The sequence below is a fragment of the Amphiprion ocellaris genome, chromosome 17 (genome assembly GCF_022539595.1).
Source record: "Amphiprion ocellaris isolate individual 3 ecotype Okinawa chromosome 17, ASM2253959v1, whole genome shotgun sequence".
Taxonomy (NCBI): domain Eukaryota; kingdom Metazoa; phylum Chordata; class Actinopteri; family Pomacentridae; genus Amphiprion; species Amphiprion ocellaris.
In genome coordinates this window covers 28,836,933-28,857,351 of record NC_072782.1, presented here as the reverse complement: position 1 = coordinate 28,857,351, position 20,419 = coordinate 28,836,933, and the positions used below count along the sequence as shown (strand labels likewise).

Sequence of the window (20,419 nt, the reverse complement as noted above, 5' to 3'; positions counted from 1 at the left end):
ACACAAGGAGGCCATATGTCGACAAATGTACATACAGACCCCTTTAAGTGTTAAAATGAATTAATTATCTGATAAGGACAGTCCCATTTATTCTCATTAAGGTGATAGCAGCTGACAGTCAAGACTTGCAGGATAAATCTGGTAGGTGAGCAGAATGACTTTGAAAATCTCCTACTGAGGTGCATTTGAGGAAGGTGTTGGACCTCTAACTCTGCAGTAGTTTAGTGTAAAACTCATCAGTTTGTTTTAATACAGAATACTCTCCCTGTTTATACATTATGATCAACTTTCTGTCCTTTGTTTCCTCCTTTATCACCTCCTCTCTCATCTCTCTCTGTTTTGCCGCCCACTTCTTTCTCCTCATCTTCCATCAGTTCATCTCTGACCCTGGTTTTTCTCCTCCTCCTCCTCCTCCTCCTCCTCCTCCTCCTCCTCCTCCTCCTCCTCCTCCTCCTCCTCCTCCTCTTCATCACTCCCACATCTCCACCTCCTTGCAGAAACTCTGCAGTGTGCTGCCGGTCTGAGAGCTGGAGAGACACTCAGCCCGATCAGCATAAGACTAATCTTCAGAAGCAAACTTTACTGCAATTTCTATTTTTTCCACAACTCTGGATGCAAGAACTTCTTTTTACTTATTTCCTCTGAGGGTGGTTTTTAGTTTGTTTTGTTTGTTTTTCTTCCATAGAAAGCTGCGATGTTTCCATTCTACCTCTTAACTTTAGCTGGTGAGTACGTTGTGCCAGTGCTGGTGCATGAGGGCATGTTTCTGTTGATGCCAGTTGCTATGATTCATACTTACCATTCCCTCTTTCTCATTTTCTCTGCGCTCGAAAAGCCACCATCCAAGCCCACAAGCAGCTGCTGCCAGGCTCATGCAACTTTGAGTCCAACACCTGCGGATACACGTCAGACGCAGACTTTACGAGCTGGACGCTGCACAAAGATGGTACTTTTTTAAAAGATGCCACGCTGCATCTTCGATCCTTTGACTTTTTTCAGTTTAGAAGTTTCTAACTGGCTCTTATAGTGGCAGTTTTGGTGCTGTTTTGGCTGCACCACTGAAGCACGCTGGTGAAAAGGAGCCCATCTGGTCCGCATTGATTCCACGAACATCTGGACTCAGTGAAATAACAGATTTAAGCATTCTCATAGGGTTGGTAGTGCAGCTGATATAAATGAGCGCCGCACACACCCATATCTGAGTTATGTCACTGTCCTTATTTAAAGTGATCAAAGGCAGCAGATGAATGGAGATTAGATTTCATGACTGTCATTACCCCCAATTGCTTTTAAAACAAATGTGTGGTAAGTGAAGTCCACATAAAAATATTAAGAAGCATCTGGCTGCCAAAAAGCACTGAAGTTTGTTGGTGCAGCAGCAGCAGCAGGATCTTGTCATGTCAGTTGTGACAGGAAGCAAGAGATTAAGATTATGTTGATGCTAAAGAAAAAAGACTTACAATGTGTCTCCAAATCTCATCTAAACCTTAACGTAAAATACCTCAATGTGGCCGACTAATTCTGCCAAACTCCTAAAAATACGACAGAGTCAGGAAAAGTTCTGGTGTGATTCCAGCTGTTGATTCTGGCTCACAGGTGGTTCATGTTCAGCAGCCAGACTTAATTCTCTGCGTGAATTGGCTCCATCTGTACAAAGTTTCTAGGGAAATTCTGGTGAAATTCTGATCTGGAGGCCATATAATTCCTGCACTTGGTCTTACTGTGCCAGAACATTTATTTTTTTTTGTAAGGGACCATGCACAATAATAATCTGAACTAGTTAACAAAAACAATTCGCTGCACAGTAGCAGAGATAGACTAAAGCTCATTTTTACATGTGGTCCCCTGCTGGTCAGAATTAAAACACAATTAAACCAACTGAAATATTAAAGTGCACTGACTGTAGAGGCTAACTTGACTGGTCTTTATACTAATACCAAAATCAGTCACTCAGAGGTAGAACGGCAACTAAACAAATAGAAATAACATAACTGTGTGTTTATTCGCCTAGCTTAGCAAAAGCTAATTACATACTGCAACTATTTCTTGTCCAACAAAAGGCGGATGCAGTGATTTCTTGCATCTGTCCAGCAGATAAAATATACATTTTTGTGTCATTTCAAATGTTAGCTTGATGCTGATACTTTTTGTTTTGACTAAAATGTGTTGACAAGTATTGAATCTATTACCGTAAAATTCACTTTTTCCCTCAGGATAAATTAAAATGATGTAAATGAACTTTGAATCAGGTCAAAATTTTAAGTAGTCCATTATTTTGGTTCATGAACACCTACAAAGCCAACGACAATTTGTTAGCCTCAGCTGTTATTTGTGATTAAATAACAAATACATTAGCATGCTAACAGGCCAAAACAAAACTTAGAATAAGGGAAACACCTGCTACACATTCTATTAGTATATTAGCTTTGCCATTGTGGTATGTCTCCATTAGAATTTAGCTGAAACTAATTTGTTTTTGTTTGTTTACAGGCAAATTAAATTCCTGCCAGCTGTACTTTTCATTATTTAACAAATATTAGCATGCTAAAAGGCTAAACTGAAACTAGCATAGAAGCAGTGCCACTGTAGTATCTTGTCTTGCTGACATTAGCATTTAGCTCAAAGTAATGTAGCCTACAGTGCTGCTACTGTTGTGAATATTTGCTTGCTAACATGCTAAGCTAAAGTTGTGATGATGGTAAGCATTATGCAGGATTATACATCAGCATTTTAAGTTAAAACGCTTCACAAATCTTAAAAATACTTACTTTGAATCAACTCATCCAATAAACAACACCACTACAAAAACAAAAACAAAAAGCTGTAGCTATCTGAGGATTTCAAACGCTCTAGAGGCAGCTCCACCATTTTGCTAGTCCTTACTGATGGATGGATAAATTGTTTTTAGCACAGAAGTCTCTCTCTAAAAGTGGTATATTTACAATTTTGTTTTTAAAATGTGCCAATACGAGTTTTAGTGCTGCTGTAGGTGTATTTTTTTTAAACTCTGGAGTGGACTAGCCTGTCTTTTTTGCCATACTTCCAGTTTTTATGCTAAGCTAGGCTAACTACAGACAATTACCCAGCAGCATTAGGACACCTGAAGAAAGAAAAGCAGCCAATTATCTGTTTATCATTTTTTTCCTTAGTCAAGCATTGGTTTCCACAAACTGTGTATATTTTATAAGCTGCAATCATGAAAAAATTAACAGAATTTATAACTATTTCTAATCTACATCTATGGCAACATCCTGCTACCAGACCCAGTTGGAAAAACCACCTCAGACTTTATTTTTCCCACCATAATCCTCACTCATACTTGTCTGCAAATCGTTCAGCGCTTTCTGTTTTGTCGCTTTTCTCCCTGGGATACGTCAACTACTTTCTCTCTTCCTGTTTCCATCCTCGTTGCCGCCGGCTTGTTAAAAAGGTCACTGTGGTTGGTTCGCTCAGTTCATTTATTCGCTTCTCATTACTTTCCCTTCTGTGCACACAAGAGAGGTGAAGTCATATCAAAAATACAAAGCACTTTCTATGTTGATTTTTCCTCTAAATCAAAAATCAATACTGATTTAATCAAGATTCACGTCAGTTTGAGTGCAATCTGCTCAGTCAAGTTAAGTTTGGTTCAATTAAATATGTAAATACAAACATTTGCAAACAATTGTAATTGTTTATTGGCAACAAAAGAAGAAGCAATTGTATTTTCCAAGCAAAAGGTGACCTGAGCTCAGTAAGTGTGTTTGTCAGGATCTAGGAGCCCCAGGCAACAGGGCATTCCACAGGGACAAATAATAAATGACAGACTGCTGAGGAGAGCTCAGAGCGCCCTGCAGCTAAAAACAGTAGCTGAAGTGGATTTTACGTCTCAAATCTGGACATAAATCATAATGCAAAATGTCCCATTCAGTAAGTTGAGCTTTCTGGATCTTGTTCCTGATAAAGATTCCAATATAAACAGGATCTAGATTTGAACATGATTCCCTTCTGTACTGTTCTTTTTATATGAAAAGAAACTGCTTGGAAAATGATTGATGTCGTATGTTGCCGAGATGGAGCTGGGACAAACAACTTTCACAACAATGCCACGTATTTTATTTCAACCAGGAGCCAGCTGAAGAGCAGATTGCAGCTCTGAATAGATTCTGCAAAAATCTTAGTCTTTTATAGTTGCTAGCATGTCTGCATGGTGTTTTTTATATCTTAGAAGTCACACCATTTGCAAAATAAGCAGTCAACACCATGGCTAAATATTTGCACCTTGAAACTGCAGTCAACTAATGATAATCTTAAATCTTTCATACATAAAAAAAACCTAAAGAACCAATCCTGTCGACTTGAAGGGTGGGACTGAATAACTCCAATACAACAAATTGGCATTGTGTAGTGCAGAATAGTTGTTATGTTTTAGTGGAGTTATAGGTGAGCTGGTGTGCTCAAGTGGCAGGGGTTGCAAAAAAACAACACTGTGAAGTCACATCAAAGCCATTTTAAGGAATTGTGGGAATATTTTCATGGAAAAAAATTCTAAATGTGTAACTTCGATAGACAGAGATAGGTTTTTAATGGTTTAATCAGGGACCACAGATGGACTTAAAGGTTTTAATTAAGGAGTCAGCTTATTTAACCATGTTAGTTCTCATGCTTGAAATAGCAATACTCCTGTAAGGACTTGCCAGAATTGAACCCAAGTGCCGAAACAAACACGACACAAACTTCAATAAAGAAACTTACTAAGTGTTGTAGGTGAACAAACGAAAGACGGCTGGTAATGCAGGCAGAAATACATCCATAAATGAAAAAGACAACCGAAAGTAGTAATAGAAAACATAATCTAAATATTCACAGAAATCAAGAAGGAACAACAACACAAACCTGAGATGCATGTGAGGAGCATCAGGAGAACCAGGCAGCTGAACATCAGGTAGCCAACAGGACGAACTGAGAAAAACAGAGGGAAAACGAGACTTTTTATGCATCGAAAACGGAATTGGGAGACACACAGGTGAAACTAATGAGGACAATCAAAAAAGGAGGGAAATAGAGACGAAGGGAGGGAGTGAAAAAACAAGCAACACAGAAAGAAAAGTGTATTTACTATAAAACAGGAAGGAAACAGAAAACAAAAACAAAAAGCCCGTGACAGATGTGTTTAATTCTTTGCTTTATGACCAAGTTGTAATTTTGTATTGCCAGTAATCAAATGTTAGAATACTAATATGCTGTAATATGATGGTAGAAATGCTATTTGCTATATGGCGACAAAGTCGAGTCGCTCCTCCAACATCACCTGTCTGCATGACTTTGCTTGGATTAGTTCATAAACACTCACAACTAGCTTTCCTGTTCACGAACATGGTGTAAATAAGAAACTATAGCATGACCTCCTTTAGGAAGTTACATGACATGCCAAACATTTGCGTTGCTGATTGCGCATGTATTCTATAGGGCAGGTAAAAACTATGAAGATTGCCAGAAATTTAAATTATAATCTGCTTCTACCTTGACAAGACAAAACTTTATATTTTAACACATTTTCTTTTAGGAAAATGAACTTCAATTTTTTAAAAAATCATAAATTCACCTTGTTGAAACTAAAGGGTCGTATGTTGAACTGCATTCCTGTTAGCAGTGTTTATAAGCTACTTAAACCACTTCTGTCATGTTGATGTGTCCTAGTTTTGTATATGTCATTTTTTCTGTTTACCTCTCTTTAAGTCTGGTTTGTTTTCTTTAAAATCTCATCAGGTAAGCTGCCACCTGCCTTGTAGCATATGGCTGATAAGCGCTGGTAGCTGCTTTCAGTTCAGTGGTGAAACTCTCAATGTTATGATGCAGGAATTGACAAAAAAAACAAACATAACCATGAAGTTTGCAGTGAAATTTGTGCACCGAGAGTTGTTTTATTGTGCTGACAGATTGTTTTCAAGGAAGTAGGCTTCATATTTTTAAGGTGTCAGAAGTATTTTTCGTTCCAGTAAACATGGGTTATGTTTTTACAACAAGCTGGTATCTTTAAAATGACTACAATCACAACAAGAAAAGCACTCGGAGAGCGCAGTACTCCGCCAAGGCTGTTCATTCCCCTATATGGCATTGTCAGAAATGCAGCCTATTTTCTGTAGAAATGCAGCATTTGTTTATTAGTTATTGATGATCGGAAGTCAGGGCAACATATAATGTGGCCATTTAATTTAGACGTACCCACAAACAAAAAGACCTTGCGCTGAGCACAGGCGTGTGCTACGCATGTGTACGTTATGTACGGATACCAAATCGCGTGACCTAAAGATGTAGCAGCGGGGGGAATTGATGGGAACAACCCCACAATTTAATCAGTTGTTCCTTGTATGATTTCCGATGGATAAGTCCCGTTAAGTCTGCAAGGGTCGATTTGTAGTAGGATCGCAATCATGTGATCATCAGCAGGCAGCTGACGTAGTGTTCACTTGTTGTCATGGTTACAATGACATGCTGCTATCTCATAATGATACAGAAATCTTTAACAAATCCATGGATCCAGACTATAAGCCACATCACTACCAAAATCTAATCACTTGGTCCTTGTGTCATTTCTGACCGTCCCTGAAAATTTTATCCAAACCCGTTAATCCATTTTTCAGTAATGTTGCTAACAGACAGACAGAAAAACAAACAATCGTCACAGAACTCCACTGCAGTCCTTGTCGGAGTAATAATCTGTGGATTCTTAGATCAGATATTTATGCAACTTTTCATACTACTTGCAGTGTTTTAAACTTTTAGCATTAGTGCCCTACAAACACTGTCTTAAGCAGGTTTCTATGTTTGCAGTAATAAATTAATGGAAACCAATAGTGGCATGAAAGACAAAAATAATTCCCTGTGAAATCCTGGTTTGTAGTTATTATGTCTTGCTGAACCAAATGCTGCATCTCTGGTAATAGCTTTACAGCTTCATGCATCCGATTCACCTTTTTTTAGGCCGTTTTGTCGCAGTGGACGGTGCCACCAGCGACCAGGAGGCCGGTTCAGGTGCAGAACCACCGCGGGAGACCACAGGGGTTCTGCAGAGTCCGGTTCTGGAGCACAGCGAGTGGAGCTGCCTGAGGCTCGTCTACCAGATCACCGGGTCGGGAAGCCTGGAGGTCCTGAAACGCACCAACGGAGAGAGTTTCGATAAACCGCTGTGGAGCAGCCAGGAACCGTCCGACAGCTGGGTCATCTCAAGCATGGACCTGCAGAACAGCACTGAGCCCTACAGGGTAAAAATGCCTTTAGATAGTGATTTATCGTCGTTAACAAGCTGGAAATATGAGAGCAGCAGAGAAAAAAAAGGTCCTTCATGGTCCAAAATAGAAAATGTTCATCCTCAAATATATTTTGATGCTTCAAGATCCTAATGTGATCAGAAATTACAAAGAGATGGATGCACATTTCAGACTAGAGCTTCCATTACATTATGTAAACTAAACCTCCATCCAGCCACAAAGTTAACATATACAGTACATGAGCAGACTTTCAAAGTGGTTCTAAAAGCAACTTCTGCTCTCCTGAGTGCTCACTCCCATCACACCATTTATAGATTAAAGGTGAATAAAAACTGATAATATTTTGAAACAAATTTGAAGTCATGCAAGAAAAAGGTGCAACATTGTGGGAATAAAGTTGTAATTTTGCACAAAATCATTTGCACAGGTTGTTTAATGAAGGAAAACAAGGTCAAAGCAAGGTGAAATGGAAAACCAAATTCTTGGATTGGGTCAAAAGACACATAAATAAGACAAACCATTATTATATATTATCTGTTTTTAGAATGTCAAAGACTAAAAAAGTCACAGCTGATTTTCCGACCTGCTTTAGCTTAAAACAACAACATCGGTGCAGAAAACATTTCAGCGTCTTGTTGCTACGACAGATATAGGTTGACATTATGCATGCACACCCAAATGGAGGCCAATGCGAAGTGTGTAATCATTGTCCAAACACTGTGAGAGTAGCACAGCAGATGGTTTACATCATATGCAAAGGCAGGGCTGACTGTGACGGGGTCTCGACCTACATGGTTTGGAGCCAGACCTGTGCTATGTGTGGGCCCCTCGGCACATAAACATGGTGAAATAAATTAATGCTTCAGAGGTTTAGACTTCACACTGACTGCTGAAGTGTTCTTCCATTTCCTTAAAACAACAAACTCACACAGCCTTAACCTCACACAGAAGTGACAGTCTGCTTTTCAAAGCTCAAATGACCGTAACAAAAGTAACTTTTTACCATTATTTTGGTTAAAACAACTTTACTCACTTTATTTTTCAGACAGAAAGAATACTTTCACATTTTGAAGACATGTTTATTTGTTTTCTTTCAAGATCTAGAAGAGAGGTTGGGTCAGGGTGCAGTTAGCTTAGCTTAGCATAAAGGCTGGAAACAGGTTGAAACAGCTAGCCAGGCTTTATAGTTTCACAAGTCACTCCCTGCAAAATAGTTTTGTTTTTTTTTAACATTTATGTTGATCAGGTCCAGTTTCGGAACAAAATAACTTTGGAACACATAGCTCTATGTCCATCTTTGGCAACAGCTAAAGTGTGTCTTTGTCAAACTTGAATTTTCTAGTGATCAAATAATGAAAGCAGTTTACAGTGTAATCAGGCATAACATATACTATAGTATTGTTTGTTTTTGCTTATGTGTGTGAGGTTTAGATATGTTTTATGTGTTCAATATTCTTGTTTGGAAACTAGGATGTAGTTAACATGATTTACAGATGAGATCTACAGTATATTACAGAACACAAGCAACAGCAATGAAAAATATGCTGTTACTGGTCACGTCATAGTGGAGCTTTTTAGCATTCATTAGCTTATAGTTTTGGTGTTTACGGCACATTTACTGTATAGTTCAGCTTCATGAACTCCTTTATCAGCAACAATTTTTCTGCAAACTGATTCTACTTTACCTCACACATGCACAAGGCCTGACCTCATATTTTAACAAATACCTCTGTCTTCCTTTGTGTCGACTCTGCTTTCACATCTAACCTGCTGCTCACCACAGCTTTCATCAGTAAATTACATTCTGTACGTTTCATGTGTGCACTGTTTTTGACCCTGTATGATGTCATTGCGGTGTCACTCCTTATTGCTGGGTATTAGCTGAACATGTGTTGTTGATTAGGTTGTTATCGAAGGTAAACCCGGGCCGACTGCTGGGAGCAGCGTGGCCACGTTTGAGATCCACATCAGCCCCGGATACTGCCTGGGTCGGTGACTCCACACATACATCACTCGCACATTTCAGTTTAAACAAAAAGGAAAACAAGATCCACACATGTCTGGATAAAAGCCATCTGCATGCATGAAAACCTTTCACACGCACCCATGTAATGGATGTTCTGTTGCTGGTTTCCTTTTAGAGTGTGATTTTGAGGAGTCTCACCTGTGCGGATACAGCAACCAGTGGAATGCCAATGTAAACTGGTATGTGGGAGGAGGTGGAGTCCAGCTGCTGCTCAACAATATACCAAATGATCACACTTACAACAACAAGACAGGTGAGTGGGATTTCCACTGTATTCATACCCAATTAGCTGTTCATTTTAGATTAAATGAGCCATCATTTAAGTGTATTTCATCAACATTTACTCCCAGACTTAAAGGAAATCTCATGGAAATACAGATACCAATGAAATCTGATTTCATTTTACTTATACAATGCCAGTTCACAACATATGTCATCTCATAGCACTTCACATAGTAAGGTAAAGACCTTATGAATTTTAACTAAAGAACAGAGAATCTAGCAATCAAAAGTTGCCTTTGGATTCCCTTTCAGCAAGCAGTCAGTTGTGGTGGAAGGCAGGTTCTGTCGAAACCTACAATTTATTAGTTTATCTCTCAATACTTTCCTCGTTTCTTTATGTCTGTTGCACTGTGATGCCATCTCTGCTTGTTTCTGTGTTTATACAAGTAGCCAGGATAATTTCAAATGCCTCTAGAAAGTAGAGACCAACAGATAACACTACATTTTAGAACAGTAAACATGTAATTAAACCCATTTTCAGAAAGAAACATGGTGATTTTAAGTGCTGTGAAATACACAAAACACCAAACTATGCAATCTAGACAACTAAAAAACTTTAATGTAGTGGTAGATGATGCTTACTGGGTTGTGTCATTGAAGTCTCTGAACTCTTCTCAGGTCACTTCATGTACGTGGACTCCGTCTACGCCGAGACGTTCAAAGAAGTGGCCAAACTGGTGACTCCCATGACGACGGTGCCGATGTCTGGCTGCCTGAGTTTCCAGTACCAACGTAGCGAGGAGAGAGGAAACCTGTTCTCTGTCTTCACCCGGGACCGACTGGGCCAGTACCAGGAGCTGTGGAGGGCGGGTCAGGAAAACCAGGACGACTGGGGCGAGACTGTTGGAGAGTGGATACCTGTTCAGCTGGACCTGAAGGCACCGTATTCCATACAGGTCAGTACACAGTGAAGCTTTATGTGAAGACTTTTTCATAAACTGACAAACTTTTAAGACAGTGACAACACATTTGCCTTCTTACAAGTGTAAAGGTCGATGAATCATTAGTAGTAGCTGTAGTAACTAAAGTCAGTTCAATAGACTTAGGAGTTTTACCGCTACAGTCTCAAGTGGTCTGGAATTACCAGAAGTTCATGGTGGCTAATGTAATGTAGACCCTTGTAGATAGATACTTAGATCAGAAACTGCTGTGTCAGGTACCATATTGTGGTAGTATTTTGATGTGTAGGTAGCTTACTGACTCTCTGTTAGTCTTATGGTCTGTTCTAACTCAAGATATCACAAAAAATGAGGCGTCACAAGAAATGTGGTTTGCGATTGTCACTTTTTACAGCAGATTAGTTTGTAGATTTCAGCTAAAAGTATGTTCAGGTCTACCTTCAGTGATGACCAACATTTAGGGGCCACCTACCATAAAGAAGTTTTTTGTCCAGTAGTTGGTTTCCCTACCAAACACATTTACTGTAGCCAATGACAATGTTTCCATTGGGAAATCTTGCATTTGAAAGGGACATCAACTTTCAGCTGTGCTTGATGACGATAAAATGGTGAATAGTTAATGAAAAATGGTAACTTGTGCTACTTTTGACTGAATTCTGTTGGGTGCAATTTTCCACAATTTCCTGCAGTTCTGCAAGATGGTTGAGGTAAATGTTATGCACCTGAAGGTTGGTCATTGCTGGAGATAGAGCAGAATGTGCATGTTGATGTGTTTTTCATGCTGCTAAAAGTGACTCAATCCAAGTAAATTTCTCGTGATAGCATCAGTCTGGAAGCGCTAAAATTGTGATATAAGATAGAACATTACTTACCTTGTTTTCTGAGACACGTGTAGTTGGAACAGGACAATATTGTGCATATAGATTCGGTTTATAGTCATTGTTGTCACATCTCGTGTTACAGAAAATGTTGATTTTCATTGGTTATTCACTGTTTAACAGCCTTTGAATACCACTGAAATTCTATGCTAATTTTAACATTCTGAAAGTTCACCGAAGAGCATTATGGGAAAAATATCTGTACCATTTCCCTGTAATTGCCATCATGGCATTAATTAAATTATGCATTTTAGCTTAGGGATCATAGTCGGTGATTGTGTTGTACTGGATTGTATTTTATTTTAGAAGTTAAGTAAAATTGGGCCCCTTTTCGTGCAGCAGGAAGGACAAAAAATGTAAATAATGTGGTCCAGTACGATTACGACATAAATATAATTTGTATGAATTTGTAGTAGATGGTACAGGTGTACCTAATAAAGTGGCAACTGCATCTATTTTTTTATTTTTAGTGTTTCTTAGTTAGCTAGTTACACTTGTGCGAACTAAAGAGTTGAATAAAATTGTACAGTAATATTTAAAATGTAAATCTGAGTGTGTTTGCATCCGTGTGCACATCATGCGTGCCGCTGTGTTCATGACTTTGTGTCTCCATGTGTGCGTCTGCTCCTTCAGGTCGTCTTTGAAGTGGTGTTTAACAGCCAAAGAGGCGGACGTGTTGCACTTGATGACATTTCCTTTTCTCCAGACTTTTGCAGCACAGACACTGGTGAGCTGAAGTCAAACCACTGTTCCCATGTTAAAGTCGCTAATAAAACGTCTCAGTTATGAGGTAAAGCTTTCTGGCGAACGTTGTAAGTCAGCTATACAATAATAAATCTGGATTTCAAAAGGACTAGCTGCATAGAAGCTGCAATGAGATGTTTGACAGATCCAGCTTTAGTGGTTTGCATGTAGTGGAGGATAAAAATACTGAGTTTGGCCTGAGGTGACTGAAAAATTCCTCCTCAGGGATCTATAAATACCCATAACAAATGCAATGCAAATGTGAATCTTTCTAAAGGAGTAAAACAGGAGCAGTAAAAGCGGTTTTTGACCACATTAAACTGTTGCTTTCATGCTTTTGTTCCACAGAGCCGACCTTTGATCCGTCCACCGCCAACTGTGATTTCGAGTCGGGTTTCTGCCACTACATCCAGGATGAGATATTAGGTTCATCATGGAGGAGGGTGTCTGTGAAGCCCAACATATTTAGGAATGGAGACCACACCACAGGGGCAGGTCTGAGCAAAGCAACTGATTGTATGGATTTTATAGCTCGTCTAATATCTAAACCTGCACTAAATGGAAACTGCACTGATTTTCCACTTCAAAAATTTGCATGCAGGTCTTGGGGAGTCCAACAACGTGTGAAAATAAGTTGTACGAAGCCTTTTGTGGCTCCAGAGGACTACAGGATTCAAAATGAAAAAAAAATCTATGAATTCTGGAGCTACCAGGGCTCCATAGACCAGTAGAGCCTCAGGGCTACATTAGCCTCTGCTATCATAATGTCTGAATCTGTACAGTCGAGTGAACTCAGTCATAAATGGCCTGTTTTGACAAGAAACAAACAAGAGCTTCACTTCTGTTACATAACATACTGACACAGTTACAGTTGTGCAGAGCTAAATAAACGGTATCGCTGAGCCAAATGACTGGAGAGATGCTGAAATCATTCATTCACTGTTTCCTTTAAGTCAGAGTTTTGGTTGTGCAGCACATTAACTGTCTGGCTCAGTAAATATTTCCACCTCCTACCGGACAGACTCAATTAGCAACTAGCTGGTGAACACAGTGAAGCATTTAGTAGCTACAGATTTTGCTGAATATTGGATTTTTAAGCTAATCGTAAAGACCGGTTGCATGTTTTTTACCAACATGAAAGCCATTACAATTTGATAAGCCAGTGATTTGGTTTTGGCTGCATGTTTATGAGCTTACAACCAAAAAAGAAAAGAAAAAAAAAAACCAATATATGGGTCAATATATAAGTGAGTGACTTTTGAAGTCCATGGCCTATATCTTGCTTACATTTTTATTAACAGTAAAGAAAAACTAATGTTTTTTTATGTTCATTATGATCATGTCTTCACAAATTCCATAATTATTTATTATGGAAACAATCTCTTATTAGGAAAAAAAATGACTGGATATCGCTAAAATGTCAACTAAATAACCGTCCGAATTTAATAACAACCACCTTATAATTAGTTAAACAATAATAAAATGAATTTATTCAAAAATAGTTTTGATTGTGTTCTTTTTATTAAGTTGAGATAATCATGACAGATATTTCTTTTTTGGTAATATGTCAAATTTTATACAGAAAATAACAAATTAAATCACTTTCAACTAAGTTCCCCATTACAAAAACACCTCTCAAGGAAGCGTGTTAATTCCAGATCACATGACCTGCTCCACATGATGTCATTTCCTCCTGAAGAAAAGACTGGCAAGACGCCAAGGCTTTCTGAGTTATTTAATATAAAGTAGTGTGTGAGTCAAGTGTGGATTTATGGCATGTCAACAGGTTTACTACAATATCTTTAGAAATAACTTTCAATTTTACTCAAATGCATATATAATATTTTAGAAGAATCTTTGCCATGTGGTGTTTGGTTGACGGCCATGTTGATTTTAGGCCTGAAATCAGCAAAAATATCAATTATGACACCTGTCAACTATGTTACAAAAAGTCCCACAATTATATATTGACCTATAAGCAGTTTTAGGGAACAAACCAACCGCTGGATGCAGATGTTAAAGAGGATAAAATAAATAGGCAGCTAATAAACTGTTGAAAGGGAGTTGAACTGAGGCGTTAATAGCCAGTAGCTTGAGAGGAAGACGCTGAGTTCTGCAAGAAAACAAAACCTGTCTTCTGCTTCCAGGATCTTTCCTGTTGGCCCACTCCCGGCTCGGCCCACGCTCCGGCTACGTTAGCCGCCTGGTCGGTCCGACTCTGCCAGGGAACATGAAGTACTGCCTCAGATTCTACTTCTCCCTGAGGGGTGAGCGGCACCCAGCAGCTCGCCAGACTGATAGATCATCATCGACACTCTTTATTCCTTGTGTTTGATCTTAGTGGTGTTTGAGTCCATGTGTGAATGTTTCGCTGCGTCTGACTGACTCAGCGACCAGAAATAACTCCTGGCTTCCACTGCAGGCTTCAACCAGACGGACCAGGCTCTGGCCGTTTATCTGCTGCAGCAGCAGAGCGGCGGCAAAGAGAAGATCTGGACTCAGGGCGAGAAGTCCAGAGGAATCTGGATCGCGGCGGACGTCACCTTCCAGACGTCGCAGCCTGCCAAGGTCAGACCAGAAGAAGTGGAAATATCGCTTCAAGTCTGCATGTGGATGGAGAATCAACGGAGGATGAGTGAGAAAATAAACAGGGGGATGAAAAAAGAGGGGAAAGAGTGAATGAAGGGAAGAAGCAGGAAGGAAAATGAAAGAAATAGTGAAAGTAGGAGCAAGCAGAATAAAGGAATAATAATGAAGCACAAGTGGAATTAAATGAGGAAGGAAAGCCAGAGGAGTGAAGGAAAAATAAAGAAACGTGAAGGCTGGATGGAAGGAAAAGAAAGGATAAATGGTGCAAAAGGGTAAAAAAAAGTTGGAAGACTGGAAGATAGCACAGAAGAACTACTCCTGCAGGCTAATTTATGAAAATCAGGGTCACTAATGCTAAAAGTCCAGAGGTTTTGCTGCTGTCTGCTAATTTGAGTGTGCTACTAGTGAAGCAGTAACCAAAAATATTTTCCATTTTGTTCCAGAAAACACCCAAACTAACACCAGTGCCTCAACAGTAAAACATAAATCCAGTCACAGCAAATGGAAAAACCCGCTTTAGCCATTACTGCTACTGGAGGCCAACACCACTTTAATCTCCAAAAAACACTCAGCAGATTACCAACTAACCTGACAACTACTAAAAACATGACAATATATAAGAAATAATCATAAATGGCAACCAGCGCTTTGCCTGTGAATTTAACATGGTACAAAGTATGGCTAGACCAATTAAAAACCATTAGAAGACCCACGTTTTCTAAACAAGCCAATCGAATTCCATATAAAAAGAGTTTCCCCCCTACATCTTCCTAAGAATTAATAAAACTAGAGTCTGTTTGGCAACCATGGAAGTTTAAATCCATGTTCTGAAATGTTCAACTGCTTGTTCTGCTCTAAAATATGAAAAAAAAAACCACATTATGGACACGCCATCAAGGTAAAAAACTGTATTTTCACCAGAGGAAGTCTTTAAGCAACTTAAACCTGAATGAACAATCAGAGGGATCATCAAAAAAAGTAAGAAATTGAATGAATGCAGTGAAGAGAGATGAGCAAACATTCCAAACAGATGGAAACACCAAATAGTGAAACAAATTACAACCTTGTCTTGGTGTTGGAGCCTTTAGGGTTCTGATTTTTATTTTGGCTACCAAACAGATGCTCTTTCAGGACTCCATTATCATCATAATGGGCTCTGCATGATGAAAGTGATTTCATCCAGATGCCAAAATGCTCAAAGGACTTCCCCACACTGGTCCTTTGTTCCTGCACTGATGATTTCTTTTCATCCTGACAAAGGATTCATGAGTCTGACGAACAACAAGCCAGACATAGTGTCTGTGGTTTTGGCTCTATTCAGGAGCTGATCTGTAAACAGTTAATTTTCCATTGTACCGCTGACGTCTCCGCTCACTGTTCAGGTGGTTTTCGTCAGCACCTGCAGGAGCTTCTGGGATTGTGGATCGGTGGCGTTGGACGACATCAGTTTGAGCTTCGGGGACTGTGAGCTGACGGCAGGTAAGATAATCATCCGCACTTTTAAAAATACTCTTAATGTGGAAGTTTGTCAGGGTAGAAGTTGGTTTTACTTGACTTGTAAAATTGGAAAACACTCAAGATCTTACATCCACCAGTGCTACATGGTCACCAAAATACTACATTTTGCATAAAAGTACACAAAATGATTCAGCAGCTGTGATTTTGGAGATTTTTTGGAGAATAACTCAATATCCTCAGAGTCAAGTCTGTTTTTAATGAGCAACACAGGCTGTTTTAGAAGTCTTCACTCCCAATATGGGTTTTTGTAAGATTTATTTGGGAATTTGTGTCACTGAAGCACAATAGCAGCAACTTTTGAAACCTAAAAACCCAATAATCCCAAGTGCCCATCCTTTATCCTGCTTCCTATTTATTGTATTTATATACTGTTCTAGTCTTTTATATTGTAAATACCATCAATTTTGGCACCGTATGTCTTCTACTACCATGACTTGCATGTTAATTGCACGTTCTTTTGCACACTGGTTTCCTTATTTTTCTTAAATATAACGTGTGAGATGCTGGACATCTTGAATTTCCCCAAGTGGATGAATAAACTATCTTTCTACTTTAATACTTTCTGCAACAATAACTGTACTATAAACATTAGATACCAGGACACCAGATGTGCAGTGCACAGGGAGCGTTGGGTAGGAGCCCCAACATTTTGTGCAGAGTAAATAAACTCCTTACCTGTTTGCTTTGGGTCGTTGATAGCTGCAATATTTGTTGAGTAAATACAGAAAAACTCATCCAAGATTAACAAAGTTTTCATGGAGTGTTTAGATATGGATCCAAACACGGCAGGCAGCTTGTGGCAAAAAGAAATTCTAATCAAACAAAAGTTACTTACAAAAGGTGGAAAGACAGTATAGTAAGAAAATAAGCAAAATATAATTGGAAATCCAAGAAAAAAATCCAAACTAGAAGTCCACGTGAGTATCAAAAGTAAGAAGTGGAGAGAAACCAAAAGTCGAAATGCAAAATACAAACTGGTGGAAGACAAAACTATTTATACACAAAAAACTAATTAGGGAGACAAGATAAAGGTGAAACTAATCAGGGCAATCAAAAGAGGAGGGAGACACAGATAACTGGAGAAAGTGAAGCAACATAAGACACACAAGGACTGGGAATGTCAAAATAAAACAAGAAATAAACAGAACAAAAACTCAAGAAAATGACACCAGCTTGATGTTTCCAGTCAAGAGAATTAAAAAGTCAGTTTTCAATGAAATTATCTAGCAATTCATTCAAAAACTGACTTTTTGTTCACTTTGTATAGTCACAATGAACTGCCGTTTAATCTTACTTCCATTGTTTGCCTCCTGCAGGTTCGTTGTCGTCGCCTCTCCCTGGACACTGTGACTTTGAAGCAGGACTTTGTGGTTATATTCAGGATAAGCTGAGTGATGCTGGTGACTGGGAGTGGAGGAGAGGAAACACCCCGACATCGTACACCGGACCCAGAGGAGATCACACCACCGGACTGGGTGAGGGTCAACTCTGCCTCCGGTCTCTTCTGTAACACAAAAACACACAAAGGCTCATTACACAGTGTAACTGAAAGTCAACATTTGGTTATTCCATCTCAAATCATCAGGGATGTTCTACTCAACCATCTCTGATTTGCTTGAAACATTTGAAACATACAGTAAAAATATTTAAAATGCTATCTGTGAAATTTTAGCTTGATATAAAAACTTATTTTAAAAACTGCCTCATGTTGAAATTTGAGGTTGTTTGAACAACAATATCTGAGGAACTATTAAAGATAAAAACCTGAAAGTTTGAGTCTTATTTCTCATCATGTCATTGATTCAGAATCAACTTTTATGAACTATATCTAGCCGAGTGTTGCAATAATACAAAACAAAACATATAGAATAATTTTAACATGACAAATCAAATCACAAAAATGGGGAAGTAAGTTATTTTCCTTTAACTTTCATAACTGATTGAGCAGGTCTGACAAACAAATATTGACAGACAGTCTAATATACCTGGTCACATCAGGATATTACAAAATAAAAATATATCCATACTAAAAAGAACATTTTCTTAGTTGTATTTGGAGAACAACTGTAAAACTCCAGAACTCTGCTCTACTTGGATTAAACCACCTAGCAATATATTTGTTTTTGTGGCACAATTTGCCCAATCTGCTCGATCAGTTATGAAAGATCAACAAAAATAACTTTGTTTTTAAATTTTTCTGACCAAGTATTTAATATTAAAACTATTCTGTGTGATTAGTTTTGTATTATTGTGACATGCAGCTACATATGAAAATGTCACTGGTTGACTTCTGCATTATCATTTGTTTTGTTAATGTGAGCTCAAGGATGGGACTTTTCATGACGGCTTCAATTTCAGTTTCAACTCGCCTATAATCAGAGATGTTTGATCCACTTGTCCAGTATTGCAGATTCAGAATCAATGACATGATGAGAAATAACAGTGAAAATGTTAGGCTTTTATCTTCAGTAGTTCCTGATATATTGTTGTTCAAACAACCTCGAATTTTAATGTGCAAAAAATGGGCTGTAAGTGGGTTGATGGGCAGTTATTTTCCCCACAATTATCTCTGAAAGTATTTGATATATGAAGCTAAAATTTCAAATATCCTTATAAAGATCCATATCTTATGTTCCAGGCAAATCAGAAATGGCTGAGCAGAGACTGTTCTAGAAGTTTGCTGATTTTCGATGGAATGAGCCCATCATAAACCTGTAAACTCCCTCTCTTACCTGTCAGGATACTACCTGTACATGGAGGCGTCCCCCATGCTGCCCAGCCAGAACGTCCGCCTGCTGTCTCGTCCTCTCAGGGGAACCAGAGGACCTCAGTGTCTGCGGTTCTTCTACCACATGTACGGCTCGGGAACAGGCCAGCTCAGAGTTCACATCCACAAAGATGGAGAGGACGGGTTGCTGTGGCAACGGAGCGGCGAGCAGAGCATCGCCTGGCTGAGGGCCCAAGTGGAGTACCAGTGTGACAGACAGCATCAGGCAAGAGTGCAATGAAACCTCTCCTCATGGTTTTTAATTATAGACTGGTTTATATTTAGACTTTCCAGGTTCAAGAATGCAAATGCATCAATTCCTCTGCAAACCAACAGGCCAAACCTCACTCTTATACAGGTATTCTACCATAGTTAAAGCTCATCTCACCTCTCTGCTTTGAGCCTCTTCATGACCTCTGTCATCCATCCTTTTGCTTCTGATTGATTTCAGCATTCTACCCTGAAGGATTTCTCAATTCCTGAAATGCAACTCAAGAACAGAAGAGGCTTGTCAGAGTAGCTCTTAGTGAGGATGTCGTTTTAAAACAAGAGCTGCCAAGTCTCCTTTTGTTAAAAGCCTGTTGCCTCAACTCACGACCTCTTCATCTCACATCTCAGGTAGCAAGGAATAAGATACAATGAGAAGAGCTGAGGAGAGGAACTCACAAACTGAGAAATAAGGAAGAGCCCTGTTGCTCTCCACATTCTTGCTTGCAAGTGGACGGATCTCTTCATTTTGACCCCATAACCTTTATTTTAGCACCACCTTCACGCTAACCTCACCCTCAAAAAGTTATTAAGCAGCTAAAAAAAGCTTTGTGTTTCTGTACCAGATTGTGTTTGAAGCAACCAGGGGTTCCTCAGTCAGGAGTGACATCGCCATTGATGACATTATCTTGGAAGGTGGACCTTGCCCAGGTAAACAAATGATTACTTTTGAAAACACTGCTAAAGAAAATGCAGTGATTTTAGGATCTGCAGCAGCTTCCTGATCTTTTTGTTCCTCTGCAGAAATGGAGATCATGGCCACCGTGGGAACCTCCAATGAGATCGAGTAGAAACAGGAGAACAGAACCCAGCTGCGTAGGATGCATGAACCCCCTCCCTACATTTGTTTTTGCACATTACAGGCAACTCAAAGTGTTGTCGACTCCTGACTCCTACATGTCAGTCCGAACATGTAGACAACGGAAACTTCTCATGTAGTTTGTTTATCTTTATGGAGCAACACATATCAGATGTCAGCATTCCTCTCTGCACTGTAGCAACAGAGAGCGTGTTAAACTGTGTTTTTCTTCACATTTATATGCATTAGATTAATGCTCATTGCTCTAATAAAGCGAGAAGGTTCTTCAAAACATGGCTTTTTGTGTTTCTTTCACTCATAATATGGTGGACAAGAGAAATACTTGATACTGCTGTCACCTAGTGGGAATACAATGCACCATACTGCACCAGTTAGTTAG

General features: G+C 39.2%; 1 protein-coding gene across 1 annotated transcript; it reads left to right on the top strand.

Annotated features, from left to right (window-relative positions):
* The first annotated feature begins 502 nt into the window (after nt 1–502).
* On the top strand, nt 503–20,311 carry LOC111565806 (MAM domain-containing protein 2-like). Its single transcript, XM_023266096.3, has 15 exons — nt 503–725; nt 836–946; nt 6,964–7,244; nt 9,154–9,238; nt 9,392–9,529; nt 10,177–10,454; nt 11,969–12,062; nt 12,428–12,574; nt 14,227–14,346; nt 14,502–14,647; nt 16,051–16,147; nt 17,503–17,661; nt 18,926–19,179; nt 19,787–19,871; nt 19,965–20,311. Exons 1-15 carry the CDS (start codon nt 695–697, stop codon nt 20,009–20,011), a joined length of 2,073 nt encoding a protein of 690 aa, XP_023121864.2. The 5' UTR covers nt 503–694; the 3' UTR covers nt 20,012–20,311.
* The last annotated feature ends 108 nt before the right edge of the window (nt 20,312–20,419 follow it).

Excerpts from the sequence above, each read along its gene's own strand:
- LOC111565806 (XM_023266096.3), top strand. The coding sequence starts at position 695 with ATGTTTCCATTCTACCTCTTAACTTTAGCTG. Across the intron at positions 12,063-12,427 it reads CTTTTGCAGCACAGACACTG|AGCCGACCTTTGATCCGTCC; the intron begins GTGAGCTGAAGT and ends TTTGTTCCACAG. Across the intron at positions 17,662-18,925 it reads AGATCACACCACCGGACTGG|GATACTACCTGTACATGGAG; the intron begins GTGAGGGTCAAC and ends CTTACCTGTCAG.